Consider the following 16,207-nt stretch of genomic DNA (forward strand, 5'->3'; position numbering starts at 1 on the left):
CCACTAAGACTTCACCTCCTTATTTTAGAGTTGAGAAAACAGCCCGGAGAGTGAAAGCTGATTATTGCAATTCACAGCCACCAGTGCCAGGCTCTGCTGCGCTTCGCCCTGCTAGGCTGAGTGGCCACTGCTTCACAGGGATCCTCCAAGGCAGGTCTCATTCTACCCAGGAGAGGTATGGTTACTCAAAGTCACATAGCTACACAGGTGAGGGATCAGGTGCCCTCACTTTGATCCCAAGACCCCCTCGCACCCCACAAATGCCAGCAGCCACACCTAGAACAAAATGGTTTTAATCAATTGCGTCACCCTCACTCTCCTGGGAGCGGAGCAACAAAAAGGCTCGGCTCCTGCCCCCAGAGGACAGTAAGGCTTAATGTGTCTCTCCACACTGCAGGGCCCAGGCTGGGCAGGCTGGGGGAGGGAGGGGGGGAGAGGGGAGGCACGGAGAGAGGAAATGGCAGGTGGCTCCAACACAGGAAAGCAAAGGGGCCCCTGCTGGTCTTTGGGCCCCAGGGCCCAGCCCCAGTACTCCTGCTTTCCCCTCCCTGGCTGGAGAAAGGTCATGGAGAAGAGACAGGGGAGCAAGTCCCAGCAGCAGGAAAAGCAGCAGCAGCTGTTTCCTTCACCAATAAATATACTTCATTACCAAGCTAGAAGAGAAGGGCGGGAGAGGGGCTGGGTGGGGAGGAAGGGGGAGAAGCTGCCACCTGTGTTGCTGGGATTAAAGCAATGACGAGATGGTGCCAGACCCCCCACCACTATCCTCACCCCCCTCCCCCTGTCTTCTTAAAACTGTGAAAAAGCTTTTAACATGGCCCTCCTGTCTCCAGGGCTGATCTGAAGCCTGACTGAGAGGAGGCACCTGGCAGAGACCAGGCGGAGGGAGGGAAGGACAGAGGGAGGGAAGAAGGGAGGCTGCAGCTCCCCAGAGGCTGCAGCTGGAGGGCTGGAGCCAAGTAAGCACTGAGGGGAAAGGGAGGGAGAGGGAGGAAGGCTGAGCAACTATGAGAGCAGCTCCCAGCTGAGAGCCAAGGGGGCAGAGAGATGCTTGGTGAGTGGTGGGGTGACTGCTGTCCAGTGTCAAGCTTGGGGCTGCTGAGGAGGGAGGGGGCTGAGTTACGGATTTTCCCATCTGAGTGACTCAGGAGACCCCCCCTCTCCCTCCCCCACCCCCAAGAGCAGCAGGGGACAGAGAAAAGCCATCACTTCTTTGGTCTTTGTGGCGGCTCAGCACATGGGGTGGGAGGGAGGGCAGAAAGGGCCCTTAGCAGAGAGTGCCACCTCAGCGAGAGAGAATAGGCCTGGCTGGGAGCTCTGGCAGAAAGGTCACAGTGAGGCCAAGGAGCCCCCAGAAAGAGGAGTGGGAGTGGTTGCAGTGCAGCGCAGAAGGGGATGGTGCGGTGCCCCACCCTCTGCCAGGGCCCTTGGGAAAGGCTAAGCCCCCTAAGCCCCCAGAGATGGCCAGTGAGAGCAGGCCCAGGGTCCAGAGCTAGCACTGGGAGAAGGGCGAGAAAGCTCTAGTGCCCAGGCAGGGGCCTGGCCTTGCCTACTGCAGGACTCCCACCTTCCTTCTGCTTCCACCCTGAAACGGGGCGGGGGTGGCGGGTGAAGGGAGCTCTGGAGGGGGGGGCCATCCTTTCTCAGAACCTTCCCTGAAGCCATGGAGGAGCTAGCCTTGCCCGCAGGAGCAAGAGTGGCAGCAGGTCAAGGCTAGCCCTTAGACTGGAAGTCCACTCCCCTTCCTGCCGCCAGCTGAAGGGTAGGACAGTCCTTGAAGACAGCTTCAGCCCTTGTCTCCCACCCAGCCCGAGGCAGGTCAGAGCCCTCCAGGGATGTGGAAGCGGGCATATGGGTGGGGGGCATATGGAGGGGCTTCCCCTCCTGCTCTTCTGCTCAGAGCTGGGTCCAGTCAAGGGGCAATCTGAAAGCCAGCAAGTTGTAGCAACCCCCCACCCCCAATGCCGAACTAACAAACAAAACAGGGAAATGAAAAAAATGTGGGGGGGGGGGGACAAACCAAAACAGAACCCCCTGACCTCCTGCCCGTGGTGGAGGGTCCAGCCAGCAGCGGGCGCTGGGGACCAAGGCCAGGAGGGTCTAGCTGGGCCGGCACTGAACCTGGCCCTCGGAGCTGTCCTCATCATCGGAGGCCCCAGCACCCCCACTGCTCAGGCCTGTGATCCGGTAGCCCATGTTGAGCAGCATCACCTCCAATGGGTCAGCATTCATGCGCCGCTGGTTGGCCTGGGAAGCGCCCTCCATGTCCTCCACAACTCGGCCTGTGAGGTCTTCACTCTGGGGGTGGGGGGGAAGGCACACATAGTCCTGGGATGGATGTGTGGGGAAGTCAGGAAACACACACACACAGCTGCAGCAATACATGCGGAGAGGGGTGTACAGAGCAGGAGACGCGCAGGGGTGTCCATTTGTACATACGCCCTTATGTGTACATGGGTGCAGGCGAACGCACACACTGGGGTAAGTACAGGACACATGGTCACCAGGATATATATGTGAGGGAGAGGACACACCAGGGGGTTACACACATGGGGGGGCCACATGGTAATATATACAACTGAGAGGGGACACAACATATATATGAGGGGGGTGCACATGCTGGGATACATACTGGGGGGGGCATACCCATATCAGGGTACACATTGCAGGGGGGCCCATACCAGGAAACAATAGGGACTCACACCAGGGTCTGCTGGGCATACTAGATACCCAGGATGGGGGCATTGTCTGTGTCCTCCACCCCACTCTTGTCTGTCATCACTCCCAACAACCCTTCATCCTTTTCCTCTCCCCTCATGGGAGAACCCCTGTAGAGTTCTCTTTAAAATTCACAGTAAATTGCCTCTGTAATTAGATGCACCACTTGACTTCTGTTTTTCTGGCTAGAAAGGGAAGGCAAGTGGGACAGAGGGCAGGAGAGGCCTCAGGCCAGCCTGCCTGACTACCCACCCTGGGAGTAGAGGGGACCACACCATCCTAAGTGTTCCCGTGGGCTGGACACTTTGCATCTGGAGGCATCACTTTATCCTTAAAGTAACCTTTTGAGGTGGGGCTGTCATTCCCATTCCAACGTAAACGATAAAAACCTGGTCAGAGGTAGTTCAGTCCCTCAGGCAGTGAGTGAAGGGACCAGGATTCAAACTTAGGCTCACCAGATGCCGAAGCCCGCACACTTCTCATGTAACTAAGGGACTGGCTTTGCCCAGCTTCTGGGGGACACAACACAGTGGTATAGGAAGGGCAGGGTACCCAGGGAGCCTCTGAGGTACTGCTCTCATGAGATGGTGCCGGAGCTCTGGTACCCTCCCTACCCTCCCGCATCCCTGTCCTTGGTTACTGTTTCCCGTGAGTCTCATCTTCTCAGCTCATTCAGGGATATGACCCCAGAAACCAGGAACCAACTCCTGCTCCTGGAGCTGCCCACTACATTTGGCACTTTCAGAACTTGATGGCTCCCACCTTGACACGGTGTTGAGCCCTTTGGTAAGAGCTTCTAGCCTTTGGGTGACTCATGTTCTTTCCCAACCCTCCCAGGCTCAGCTGAAGGCCTTGCACAGGCTCCAACCCAACCTTCTTCCCTGTCTAGTTCTGGCCATCTTCTCTACACCCTCACCTCTGGCCGGGGGTTCCAGAGCCGCACAACAGGGTCAATGCCGCTGGTGGCCAGGAAGCAGTAGCTGGGGTGTGGCTGCAGGCAGTTGACGATGGACTCGTCCCCCTGGAGTACGCGGACCAGGTTGGTGGTCTCCTTTTCCCAGATGAAGAAGGAGCCATCGTCAGAGCCACTGACGATGTACTGAGCGTTGCTGGCAGAGGGGCAAAGGGCAGGGAGGTCAGGTGGGGTACCGCCCTACAGCCTCAAGTAGAGGCTGTGTGGCTTAGGGCAAGGGGGAGCATGGAGGTCTGGAGCTGCTGAGCCCCCCAAACTCTGGGGTCCTCACTTGACTTAGAACTCCCATACACATGGTAATCCTTTCCATACTACAGAGCTCCAGTCGCTGTCCAGCTAGTCTCTTAAACTCAGATCAGGGACTGCTTGGGACCCCCCCAAGATACTCTCCCTCAAAGTACATTATAAGCTCCTCGCGTGCTGGATCAGATCTTGCATCTCTTAGGTCTCTGGGAACACTCCTGTCTAAGCCTTCCCTCAGCAGTCCTCGGCTTTCGGGGTCCAGTATCCTGATCCTACAGTACGTCTGCCCCCCACACACCGGTGACACTTAGAAGGGATCTTGATGGAGAGGTTCTTGACATTCAAGTGTCTCACCTACCCTAAGAAAGTACACCATCTAAAAGGAGGGTTGGGGGTGATAGGGTCTGATGTGACACGGGCTATGTCCCTCAGTACCTGGGGCACAGTTCTGAGAAGACAACTGTGCCTAGACTACCAGCTTCTGAGGCTCTTGCCTCATAGCCTCAGCAGAGGGAAGCACCAAGCATCCACATAAAGAAACCAAGCTCCAGCACATGGAGACAGAGGAGGAGGAGGTGGGGGCTAAAGGCACGGTCTAGGCCCCTCGTTGGGTACCTTATGGATTACCTCATTAATCCTCATTATGGCCCCATGAGTGGGGATGGTTGGTTTCCTTCTGTAGACGAAGAGGCTGAGGCCCACAGAGTTGTGAAACCACTTGATCAAGGATATAGAGGCAGAGCTGGGATTTGAGACTTTTTTTAAAAGCATTATGCCCCCACGCCCCCTTCAACCTCCTGTTGCCAACCAGGCTGTGCCCTCCTTCTCTTCAGGGCCTCGGACCTGCCAAAGAAATTGGCCTCCTTGATATCCGTGGTGGTGTTGCAGTGGCCACAGTAGCGGAACTGGTAGTCGTAGCTTCGTTCCCGCAGCACCATCTCATCCTCCGAGATGGAGTCCTTGCGGCTTGTGCTGCGGAGGCGGACGGGGCCGCCACCGCCACCACCAGCTCCCTTCTTCTCTTCTGGAGGCAGAGAGCAAGGAAAGGTGAAGCCTGTCCCTCTCTCCACTCCCCCATTTGTCTCCACCCCGGCCCTGTTTTCAGCCCAGGTGCTAGCAATGTAGGGCTACCTGCCTAAACCTATCTGGAAAACCGGGAATGACTCTGAGGAAGAAGCATCTTTGGACCCAGCCCTTGAGGATGTTCAAGAGGTGACCTATGATGCTAGGAGGGCCTTGGCTCAGGTCCCTGAATAATGTCTAGAAGCCCCAAGAATGCATAGACCCATGCATTCTGTTTCTGTGGAGGTGAGAGGCAGGGAGGGGAAGGTGAAGCACTTCCGAGAGAGCCGTGAGGGGGTGGTTTTTCTAAACAGATCCATAGCTCTGAAGGCAGTACGGTCCAAACCCTTCCCCACTGGAAGACAAGTTATCATGGATCCCAGCTGAGGCACTGATCAGTTAAGTGCCTTGGGTAAAAAAAACAAAAAACAAAAAACACACCAGTTTTCTCATGCCTTAAAAGTGCCTTGATTCTGCCTGCCTCGGGGCCTTTGCATGTCTGGTCCCTAGGCCAGGAATTCTTCACCTCCCACAGCTACACTTTGTATCCAGTTACCTCTTCCTCCTCATCCTTGAGATCTCAGCTTAAATGTTTCCTCCCCTAGAATCCTAGCCTTCCATCAAGTCCTACCCCATACACCTATACCACATCAGGCCCCCATGGCACATATCACACCCTGTTTCTCCTTCATCACTTGGTTCCTTCACTAGAGCTGTGAATTCCTTAATACAGAAATACCATCTGACTTGTTCACAGCTGTACTCCCAGGACCCAGCACAATGCCTGGCACAAGGTAGATACTTGATAACTATGCAAACAAGTGAATCAATCCCACGGTTAGTAAACTGCATAAGGAAAGAAGTGAGGATCCACGTCTGCCTCCAGAGCACAAATCCCACAAATCCCCAGCTCACTCTCCAATGCTACTGAGGTGAGCTGGGCAGGGCTTCAAATGCTCTCCATGCAGGTAAAGGCAGTGTGTTCAGAGAGGCTGTGCTTCACCCGAGATCACATGGTTACCACTTGGCAGAGCTGAGGTTGGAGCCCGAGGTTCCACACCCCATGTGTGAAGCATTTCTATCGCCCTGTACTGCTGCCTCTGCCGCAAGCATGCAAACTGGAACGAGTGCAAGCCCCAGCTGCTGCCCCTTACTCAGATGACCAACGGGACAGCCAAGGCCCTGTCTGTGAGCAGGTGAGAATGCCCAGCTGGAGCCACACGGCCTGATTGGGCTCAATTTACTCCTGTCTTGAGTCCCGGGCATCACACGAGGTGTTCGAAACGTGCTATTGCTAATCCTCAACAGAAACTCTGAATGGGAGGTGCGATCACTCTCCCTTTACAGATGAAAAACCTGAGTCTCAAAGAGACTAAGTGACTATCCCACAGTCACATGGTTTCTGAATTAGCAGCTGAATCCAGGCCTCTCTGATCTCAGAACCATGTCCTCTCCAGATGTCATGTAGCACCTCAAATAGAGGAACAGCACCCTCTCCCCAGTGCCCACTCACCACCATCATTTTTGGAGAAGAGGGCTGCTGTGATGTCGCGGCCCAATGCATCACAAGCGCTGCTGTGGGCCTGCTCCGGGAACTTCCCTTTGAAGTCATCCAGGCACTCCAGGGCCTCAGCCACGTACTTGAGCTCAAAGAGGCAGCGGGCCAGGCGGAAGTGTGCCTTCAGGTGGCATGGGTTTAGGGAGATGGCCTTGAGGCAGTCCCTCAGGGCATCGTAGTGGTCACCATCCCTGGGAAGGCAGGGGAGTGTGGCTTGGAGGTGGGGCTGCATGGCAATCAGGAGTCCACTCAGTCTCCCCTGCTTTCTGTGGCCACCTCAGTCCACCTCTGACAGATCTCAGGATAAGGGTACTTGGGAATGAAGAGAACCCTGGCTCAGCCCAGGCTTTGCTCCCCAGGAGACACAGTATATTAAGGAGATAAGTCAGGAATCCTGAAGTCTAAGAGGGGGATGGGAGAAAGGGAATGGGGGAGGGGGGAGGGGGTATGTGTGGGGAGAAAAACAAAAAAAAAAAACAGTGCCAGGCTGCCCTCTGCTGGGCACAGAGTGCAACTGCTCACTGGCTCACCCCAGGCACCCGCAGCTCTGCAGCAGAAGGCCTGGCATCTTGCCCACCTCAGGCTCCCCAAGCCCTCCTTCTCTCTTTCTCCAACCACCTCCTCAAATCCCCCCGGCTGGTCTTCAAAGCCATGGCCAAGGCAGGGGGCTCTCAAGGACAGTTCTGTGGTCTGGAGAAGCCAGAAGTGCCAGGCTGGGGACTCGGGGTCTGACCAGCAGGCAGCAAGCCCTCAGCCAGACCCCCCTCTGTCCTGGCTGACTGATCCACAGCAGCTGTGGCCTCTACCTCCCGGGGCTGAAGGATGGGGCCTGACAGACTGGCAGAGTCAGCTCTCTGGAAGCTGATGGTAAAGGGGGGTATGCACACCAGGAGCTCCAAATCGTCTCTACTCACTTCTTCCACCTCCCAAAGCATGGATAAAGGGAAGTGGGGATGGTTTTGGGGGGAGAGCAAGCAGGGACGGGTCAGAAGAAAGCCCCCACTCTCCCACCCCATGCCAGAATATAGGGTACACTCCCCCCCAGCACCTCTCATCTGTTCCCACCTCTCATTTGGAAAGCCAGACCGGTCACAGGGGCCACTTCTCCTTTGGCAGCTTTTTTTTTTCCTTTTTTTTTTTTTTTCTGCTGGGCTGAGGTGGGCCTAGCAGCACTCCCCAGAGTTGATGCTCCTTCCACCAAAGCACAGCTCACAACCCGCCTGAATAGGGCCAAAGCATACCCAACAGGGGAAATGTCCTCCTGACTCCTCTCCTACAGCACCAGAGGGAGCATCCAGCCCTGGCAGCAGGAACAAGCAGCTCACCAGTGTGGGAGGAGGCAGGGGACAAAGTGCTTTGAAGGCATGGCCTGCGTCAGAACGACTGGCTGTGATGAAGGAGGAGGGACTGTTTGGAAATCCAACTGCCACCTGCAAAGTGCCCCTCAGAGCTCCTGGAGAGAGCCAGACAGAGACCAACCAGGAGCCGGAGGGTGACAGCTCCCACCGCATCCAGGAGCAGATGGCAGCCCTGGAGAGACTGGCCTGGGACAGAATGTGACATTCTAGGGGTCACTGGCAGGCATGTGGGGATGGGGAGAGAGCAGGCTGGCCCCAGGGCTCACCCATCCAGACTCACTGCCAGATCAATCTCCCTGAAAGGACAGCCCTCAGCACATCCCTCTCCTGCTCAAAACTCTTCAGTAGCTGCCCATCATCCCACTGAATCCAGGCCAAAACGCCACCGCTCTGCATTCCAAGTTCTTCCCAGGCCGGCCCCAGGCTACCTCACAGACTCATCTCCTGCCAGTCCCTTCCAGAACCCTCTGCTCCAGCCAAATGGATTTGTTGTTCTGCAAACAAGCTCTTCAGTCAGGCCCCCACCCCCATGCCTTTGTTCACACCATTCATCTCCCTGGGAATGTCTTTCCCCCATAATCCCCTCCTCCTCTTCATCTCCTTGCCTAAGCCTGCCCACACTTAAAGCCCATCAGACTCCTCATCTTCCTGACACTTCCCTGACCCCAGCTAAAGTGACCTAACTTGTCTTAATGCCCATGGCACTTCACCTGACCCCTCAAAGGCTTATTGCTTCTTCGATGATGATGAACCATAATCATGTCTTTGTCCTCGGTCCAGAGGCTGGGCACTCTGGAGCACAGGAACTCAAAGTGAGGAACTCTGTGTCCCTAGTACCTAGCACACAGTGGGAGTTTAGAGAACATGTCGAGGGCACCCATGGATTGGGAAGTCATCAGCCTCCCTTAGCAAGGATGTAGGAGTGAAACAGCTCTCGGCATAAAGCCTGGATGAGGACACCGCATTCTACTCAGTTCCTGGGACAGAGAAGCAAAACACCTTAGGATGGCCCCCAAACCATCACCTCCTGGGTTGGGTTGCCATCTGAGCATTTGGCAAACTCTTGATGCCTGGGCTAAGGCCTGTGGGGGTAGCATCTTCCCAAACCCCTATCTACCATCCTGCTGACTTGGGTGGGTTTCTTAAGCTTCCCTCTCTGGCCTGCCTAGTTGCAGCCAGACGATGGCACACCAGCTGGCCTGTCTGTCTGGGCAGAGCCGACGGATGCCAGACGGAGCAGAAATGGCTGTGGGCCCAGCTCTATCCATCTTCAGTCCTGGCCCCGGCTGGGGGGTGGGGTCTGCCCGCCTGCTTGCCTGCTGGTGCCGTAGGCAGAAGGGCTGGGAGCCCTGATGGTCTCCAAAGATAGCAGGTTCTTCAGGATATGGACCCACTCCTTTACCACCAGCCACTATGACCCAACATGACCCACAGCCAGCTTCAGATCCCTGGTATCTTGTTTGTCTTGGTCCAATGGTCTAAGAGCACAGGAAAGCAAGCCCAAGGTCAAGGGGCTACAGAATCATTTGAGACTGATACCAACTGAATTCACCAAATGCCTCTTTTCTATCTAGCAAGATTCTACTGCACCTTCATAGTCCAATTCAAGGCCAATTATCTAACAGCTTGGATTAACCATTCTCTCAAGTTCTACTTGCCCAGTGGCCGCATCACTTTATAACAAAGCACCACATTGAAGCTACTTGTGGACATGTTTCACGTCACTGTGAGACTTCCTGACTTCTAGTCTGGAGGTGGGAGTTAGAAAACAGCCTAAAAAAGCCCTAAGGGGCAGCAGGATGCCACTGCCACCTTCCCTGGAGGCCTCAGGAACTTGGTTCCATCAGGTCCTCTGCCTTCATCCCTCGTCCTGGCTCAGGCCCACTCACCACTTGCGCTTCATGTAGGCAGCAGCTCGGTTCCCATAGAGCATGGCATTGTGAGGGGCCCTCTGCACAGCCTTGCTGTAAAGCTGAATGGCCTGGGTCCACTGCTGGCAGGCAAAGGCCTCGTTGGCTTGCTGTTTCACGCGCTCCAAGTATGGGGGCAGCTCTACCTGGGGGCTGTGGTGAAGGAGAGCCAAGTCAGGCCAGCCAAAGAGGGTCCAAGCAGCCTCTCAGGAAGTCTGAAGCCCTGCCTGAGGGCCACCCATATTGTCTTGACCCCTGGGATCTGCACTGTCATCTAGAAGAGGGGACCACTCTTATCCTTGGCCTAGGTTCCTGTAATAGGTAATAGGCACAATTCCAGATACTCTGAACCAGTGAAAAAACAGAAATGAAGCTGTCATGGACAGGTTAAAGGCAATTCCTTTTTTTTTTTTTAAGTAAACTCTGTGCCCAATGTGGGGCTCGAACTCATGACCCCAAGATCAAGAGTTGCATGCTCCACTGACTAAGCCAGCCACGTGCCCCAAAAGTGATTTTCCTTTTTTTTAAGATTTCATTTTTCAGTAAATTCTATGCCCAATGTGGGGTTCAGACTTACAACCTTAAGATCAAGAGTTTCATTCTCTACCAACTGAGCTAGCCAGGCACCCCCCAAAGGTAATTCTTAATCATACTTCTGGGCATGATAGTAGCTGACCACCCAAGCCCCTCCCATGGATCTCTCGACAGAGACTTCTATTTCTTTCAAAGTTTAGAGGATTTGAGCACACCTGTATCCAAAGCCCAGTATAGGGCCTGGCAGTGAATAGAGGCCAAAAGATGGTATGGGATGAAGAAAAATATAATGGGGGGGAGGCCCCTCTGTGTTTAACACCTTTAAGAGGGAGCTCAGTACTAAGAGGTAGCTGGGCCCCTGGGTCCTGACCTAACTACTGATACCCAGGGACTGGAGCTTCAGTCTGAGTGTGACTGGGATCCTACCAGGTAGCAGAGGTACTGGAACCATTAGCCACACTCCAGATATACTCCATTACATCCCTTGTTTCAGTTCCCAGACTCTGAGGTATGTGCCTGGATGGACGGTTTACAGGACATGCTCCTCCCTCCAAATTACATTGTAAGGTATGTACCATAAGGTGTAATTGGGACTGGGGGGCTGAACAAGTCAGGCTGGACTCACCTGACATGTCCCCTACTCTCTGGCAGCCGGAAGCCATTGCTGTGAAGGTGCAGGCCATTGGACACGCCGTTGGATACACCATTGGTGGACATCTTGCCGTTCTGAACTTCTGGCAGGGGTGGGGAGAAAGGAACAGCAACAACTCAGGAAGAGGTCCTCATTTCTTTTCAGCAGCCCTCCAGCTTCCATCACAGAATCTGATGGTTCCACTATGGGCCATCCTCCCAGGTAAGATCCATTCCCAGAAAGTAAGTTCTGACAGACAGGCAGGCAGGCAAGAGCATAGGGAAAAGCCTGTGCGCCCTCTGCTGGTTGGAGAGGGACACAGCTTCAACTTGGCATTACCCTTAGCTGGGGGTGGTTGGAGGGAGTGGGGGGTGAAGAGGTTTCCAAACCAGCTGGAGGCCCTAGGAAGGAGTCAGTGAGGAAACTCATTCAGGACAAGAAAGAAGGGCAACTACTACATGTCCTCAAGAGAAAAGCCACGGAAAGAAACTTTTTCAGAGAGAAGTGAAAAGGGCTGTGATACAAACCCCTTTGACAGATCTCTCTGACCTATTGTTATCTTCCTTCTTACTGTACAGAGTGTTCTTTCAGAGAAACTACTCCTTTTGGAGGATCACAGCCACAGCACAAGGGAAGGGGCAGCCTCCGCAGCAGAAGTGGCACACATTCAAGCTCCCCAGCAGAGATACCCCTAACCCAAGGGAGAACTTACCCCCTGAGGAGTGGCATTTTCTAGGCAAGAGGAAGGTGTATGGCCGTTGCTTGTAAGTCAGGTCAAACAAATAGACCTAGAGTGGAAGGGTTAAGAAAAGAGATGGCGGCTGTGAGGTAAGAATGTGGCTGGACCAAAGCAAGGCTTTGGGGGTTGGTGGCTCTCAGGAATATAGTAAGTATTGAGCACGGAACCATCAAGCAAGGTCTGGAGGGGTTCCTATGGGGCAAACCTCAGGCAGGAAAATTCTCCTGGTTCCTGGCCTGTAGGGTGGACTGCTTAAAACACTGTCATTAATTAGAATCACATGTTTAAGTTGGAAAGGTTCTCAGAAGTCACAAAGCCAAAGGTCTCATTTTACACATGGGAAAACTGAAGTCTCAGAGAAGGGAAGCCATTTGCCCAAAGTAACACTGCTACTTACTTCTCTCAATAAACATTATCTATATTATCTAACGTTTAGTGAATTCTTACTTTGCTTTAGGAGCTCTGCTAAGTGTTTTATATGACTTACCTCATTTCATCCTAGAAACAACCCCCTAAAGAGGTCTATTACTTTTTTAAGTGTGTTTATTTTTTTTAGTGATCTCTACACTCAACATGAGACTTGAACTCATGACCCTGAAGATCAACAGTCACGTGCTCTTCCCACTGAGCCAGCCAGGCGCCCTAAGAAGTACTATTATTATCACCCCCTTTATAGATGAAGAAATATGGGCTCCGAGTTTATTTACCCAGGGCCATAAAAGCAGTAAGTGGCATAGTCAGGACATAAAACCAAGTCTGTCTGGCTCCAAACCACTCTGCTAGATGCCTCTCTACTCATCCTTATGCTACCTTTAGGCCAGGTGATGGCTCAGCAGTCTGAAGTCAGAGCCGTATTCTGAGCTCAGGTGCTCGTCTATTCTCCATCCCATTTCTCTTGTACATAATCCACCTTGCCTTGTAATGTCATTAGCTGGTTCACGTGCTATGTCTGCCTTGTCAACTTGGGTTGGATCATATTTCACATTTGTCTCCTTCATGTTTATAATAATGCCGGTCTCAGAGTAAGTGCTCAGTGAGTATTTGTAGAATAAGTGGATTTATGCAAGGCTTACTAAATATCCTGATTGAGAACCTGCAAATAGAGGGTTTAGTAACCTGCCATTATCAAAAAACACTCCTAAAGCTGGCCTTAAACCACAGCCTGGCTGCATGCTCTCAGCCCCAGGGTTTCCTCCTAGGAAAATAAGAGGATGAGGAAACTGAGGCTCAGAAAAATGAAGAGACTTGTTCAAAGTCATAGCACACAGAAGGCCAGCATTTGAAGACGGGTCTGTCAGTTCTAAAGCTATGCTCAAGAAAAAGACAAAGCCAGGGCACCTCCTGGGAATTCCAATGATGCCACGCTGCTCCTTATATTTCACTGTAAAGCCATTTACCATAAGGTTGGTGCTTCTTGTCTGCCTCATGGCAGTGGAAGTGAGGTACAAGCCCTGGATGCTGAATTTGGGTTGGTGGGGGCAGCGCCAGCTTGGGCAGCCACACATACCTGCTCCCCTCCCATATTGACCAGCAGCTCTGTGCCATTGGGGCTGAAGGTCACATAGGTGGCAACCAGCACTCTCAGACGGTTGTTGTAATCAGGCAGCTTCACTGGCAGGTGACCTGTGGGAAAAGCTCAGTCACCCCAATGTGAGACTCCTCGTCTCCCCCAAGAGGAGCAGGGAGTTGTGTGAGGCCAACATGTCAATAACGATAGCAATTATCTTCATCATAAAAGCAGCTCCATGTGTTGAGCATTTACTATATGCACTAGGCCAACTACTTTATATACTTTATCTCATTTAATCATTATGGCCCCATTCTATGGAAAAGAAATGAAGACTCATCAAGGGTAAGTAATTTGCCAAAGGTCACAGGATGGCTGGTAAATGGCAGTCAGGATTAAAGCCTGAATCTGCCTTACTCTAAAACCCATGCTCTTGACCACCATGCCATGTTGTCTCTTTGCACCACCCCAGAAAGAGTCAGCACCCGGCCAAGAACTTGGGGCCAGAGCTGGGCTGAGCCCTACCTGCCACGTAATACTGGGCTGCGCCATCCGGAAGGGGCTTCTGTCGGTCACAGAAGGTGTGGACACCTGCTGAAGGGCTCTGCTTCATGCTCTTCCTGGTGGGAAGACAAACCATATAGGTTATAAGCCCTAGGCATACCCCTGGCTAGACCAGACCATACTCCCTATAGGAAAACCTAAATTTGTATCACTGAAAGGAGGTACCCTTAGCTTCCTTACCTCAGCAACCCTAAAGGTCCATCAGCTAGATAGCCATGCACACATACATTACAGTGCTTTACAAGTAGGTTCTGTCCATTGTCTTGGTCCTCATGACCACCCTATCATCCTCATTTTATAGATAAGGAAGCTAAGGTTTAAGTCCCACTCCAGGTCAGGTAGTGTGTGAGGAGCAGCAGTGGTTGCCCAAACCCACAAATGAAAGTAAAGCAGGCCAGATGTCCCTGCCCCTGTCCCAGAAGTCCATTGAAAACCCACGCTGGTGGAGCTGTTCAGGTCTGGGACTTCTGTGGAGGTTTGGGGTATATTCTACTTTTGTTTAAAAAAAAAAAAAGAATAAAATTACATGTGCAAAAAAGAAATTACATGTACACGATTATAACTCTGTACAAATACTCATAGTAAAAGAACAAGCAGAAAATATACACAGTGATTTCTTTTAGGTAATGGATTATTTGTAGTTTATTATACTTTCCGTATTTTCCAAAACAAGCATGGATTAAATTTTTTTTTAATCACAAAATTTAAGGGGCACCTGGTGGCTCAGTCAGTTAAGCATCTGACTTCAGCTCAGGTCATGATCTCACGGTTTGTGAGTTCGAGCCCCTGAGTTGGGCTCTCTGCTGTCAGCCCAGAGCCTGCTTCAGATCCTCTGTCCCCCCCACCCCCCGCCCTGCTCCTCCCGCACTCTCTCTCTCAAAAATAAACATTAAAAAAAATAACAGAATTTTAAAAACCCACTTCAAAAAAGAAGAGGTCATGGCAATGAGGGACAGGGGCAGCAAGTTCCCAGGGACTTGCCCACAGGAGGCTGAACTATTCATACCTGTGGTTATGGATCATGCGAATGTCATAGAGCCTCACAAAAGGCCCACTGGCCCCTACTGCCAGGCAGTTGTTGTCCTGGGGGTTGACGGTGAGGCACTTGGCCTCCACCAGCTGGCCACAGTACTCTGTCAGGTCAATCAGCACCTCCGAGTGTTTGCTGTTCTCCCGAAGGTCATACTGGCTGTGAGAGAGGACAGTGTTAGGGGATGGGGATTGGGTCCTCCTGTGAGGCAGGGGAGAAGCCAAGGCTTTGTTATACAAAGGAACTGGGAAGGGCTTTGACCTGTTCATAAATAATAAGAATGTAAAAAAACCACTCCCATTTCCCCGAGTGCTCACTGTGTGCCAGGCACCTGAAATAGGCTTCTCACACAATCTGTTTTATTTTTCATATAACTACTTAAGGTGAATACTACTGTATTTTTTTTTTTTACAGAGATCAGTGATATTGCCATTAAGTACTATTTCTACTGATTCTAACGTTGAGAAAATGATTTGTGTCTTGTGTCCCTAAGTGTTGTACATGGATTATCTAATTAAATCCTCACACCAGCCCCAGGTATCGTTAGAACGCTGAGGCTAAGGCAAGTAGAGAACCTGTCTGGGGTGACACAGCTTCCACTGGAGAGACAGCCTTTAACCACGTGGCTTTGCTCCTTAACTCCAACTTTTAATCTAATTTCTTGCAGGAGACAGAAGTACGGAGGTGATATAAAAGAGAATCTAGAGGTCGCCAAGAGTTATCTAGAAACGCTAAGCGCCAAGACAAGCCTGAGTCCCACTCAGGTAGTAAATGTCATGCGAGACATCCCTGGCAGTAGCACACCCCTCGAAGCAGTCTGGGGGACCGTTGTGCTGCCACTCCACAGGCACAGAGAATGAGGAGGGTGTCCCCATGTGGTCACCCACTTCTTGCCCAGATATCGGCAATGATCTCTACCCTGTCTGCTTCACCTTTCTAAGCCGTCCTCACCAGACTGCTCTTCCTAGAATACTGTCTTTGTTCCATCAGTCTCCTGCTCAAAAACCTGCACAAATTCCTCAATATTTTTAGCATGAGTTTACTGTTAATTTACTTTTACCAAACTCCTCAGTCTGGTTCCCAAGACCTGACTGCCACTAAACTTGTTCCTCAGTTTTCTAACTGCCTCACTCACGATGACAGACAGAACTGTCTATCCCCCATGTGGCACATTTACCCCTGCCTTCACAAACTGTTCAAGCTGGAGAGTCCACTCTGCTTTTCCTTGCCCATCCAAATCCTGTCTATCCTGGAAGGCCCAGCTTATGCTCACCCTCTGCTAGAACACCTTCCCTGACTGTGCCTGTGTCTAACTGCTTAGGCTCCAATCCTACCTAGATGCTTGGCCTCTACCTGCTGCCCTGGCACAGTCTGGTTAGG

General features: G+C 52.3%; 1 protein-coding gene across 3 annotated transcripts in view; it reads right to left on the reverse strand.

Annotated features, from left to right (window-relative positions):
* Positions 1-277: 277 nt before the first annotated feature.
* Positions 278-16,207, reverse strand: part of WDTC1 (WD and tetratricopeptide repeats 1) — a 64,055-nt gene continuing 48,125 nt past the window's right edge. The window contains exons 7-16 of one of the 3 annotated variants that reach the window (XM_060622523.3): positions 14,804-14,986; positions 13,759-13,853; positions 13,234-13,349; positions 11,700-11,775; positions 10,982-11,090; positions 9,802-9,975; positions 6,510-6,745; positions 4,778-4,958; positions 3,635-3,827; positions 278-2,298 (exon numbers count right to left, since the gene is read on the reverse strand). In XM_060622523.3, the coding sequence (XP_060478506.1) occupies positions 2,101-2,298; positions 3,635-3,827; positions 4,778-4,958; positions 6,510-6,745; positions 9,802-9,975; positions 10,982-11,090; positions 11,700-11,775; positions 13,234-13,349; positions 13,759-13,853; positions 14,804-14,986 (1,561 nt within the window). In that variant the 3' untranslated portion in view covers positions 278-2,100. Of the gene's footprint in view, positions 2,299-3,634; positions 3,828-4,742; positions 4,959-6,509; positions 6,746-9,801; positions 9,976-10,981; positions 11,091-11,699; positions 11,776-13,233; positions 13,350-13,758; positions 13,854-14,803; positions 14,987-16,207 lie in introns of all 3 variants that reach the window. The other 2 variants (XM_060622524.3, XM_060622525.3) reach the window with 2 other exon arrangements.

This window comes from Panthera onca, chromosome C1 (genome assembly GCF_046562875.1).
Source record: "Panthera onca isolate mPanOnc1 chromosome C1, mPanOnc1 haplotype 2, whole genome shotgun sequence".
NCBI lineage: Eukaryota > Metazoa > Chordata > Mammalia > Carnivora > Felidae > Panthera > Panthera onca.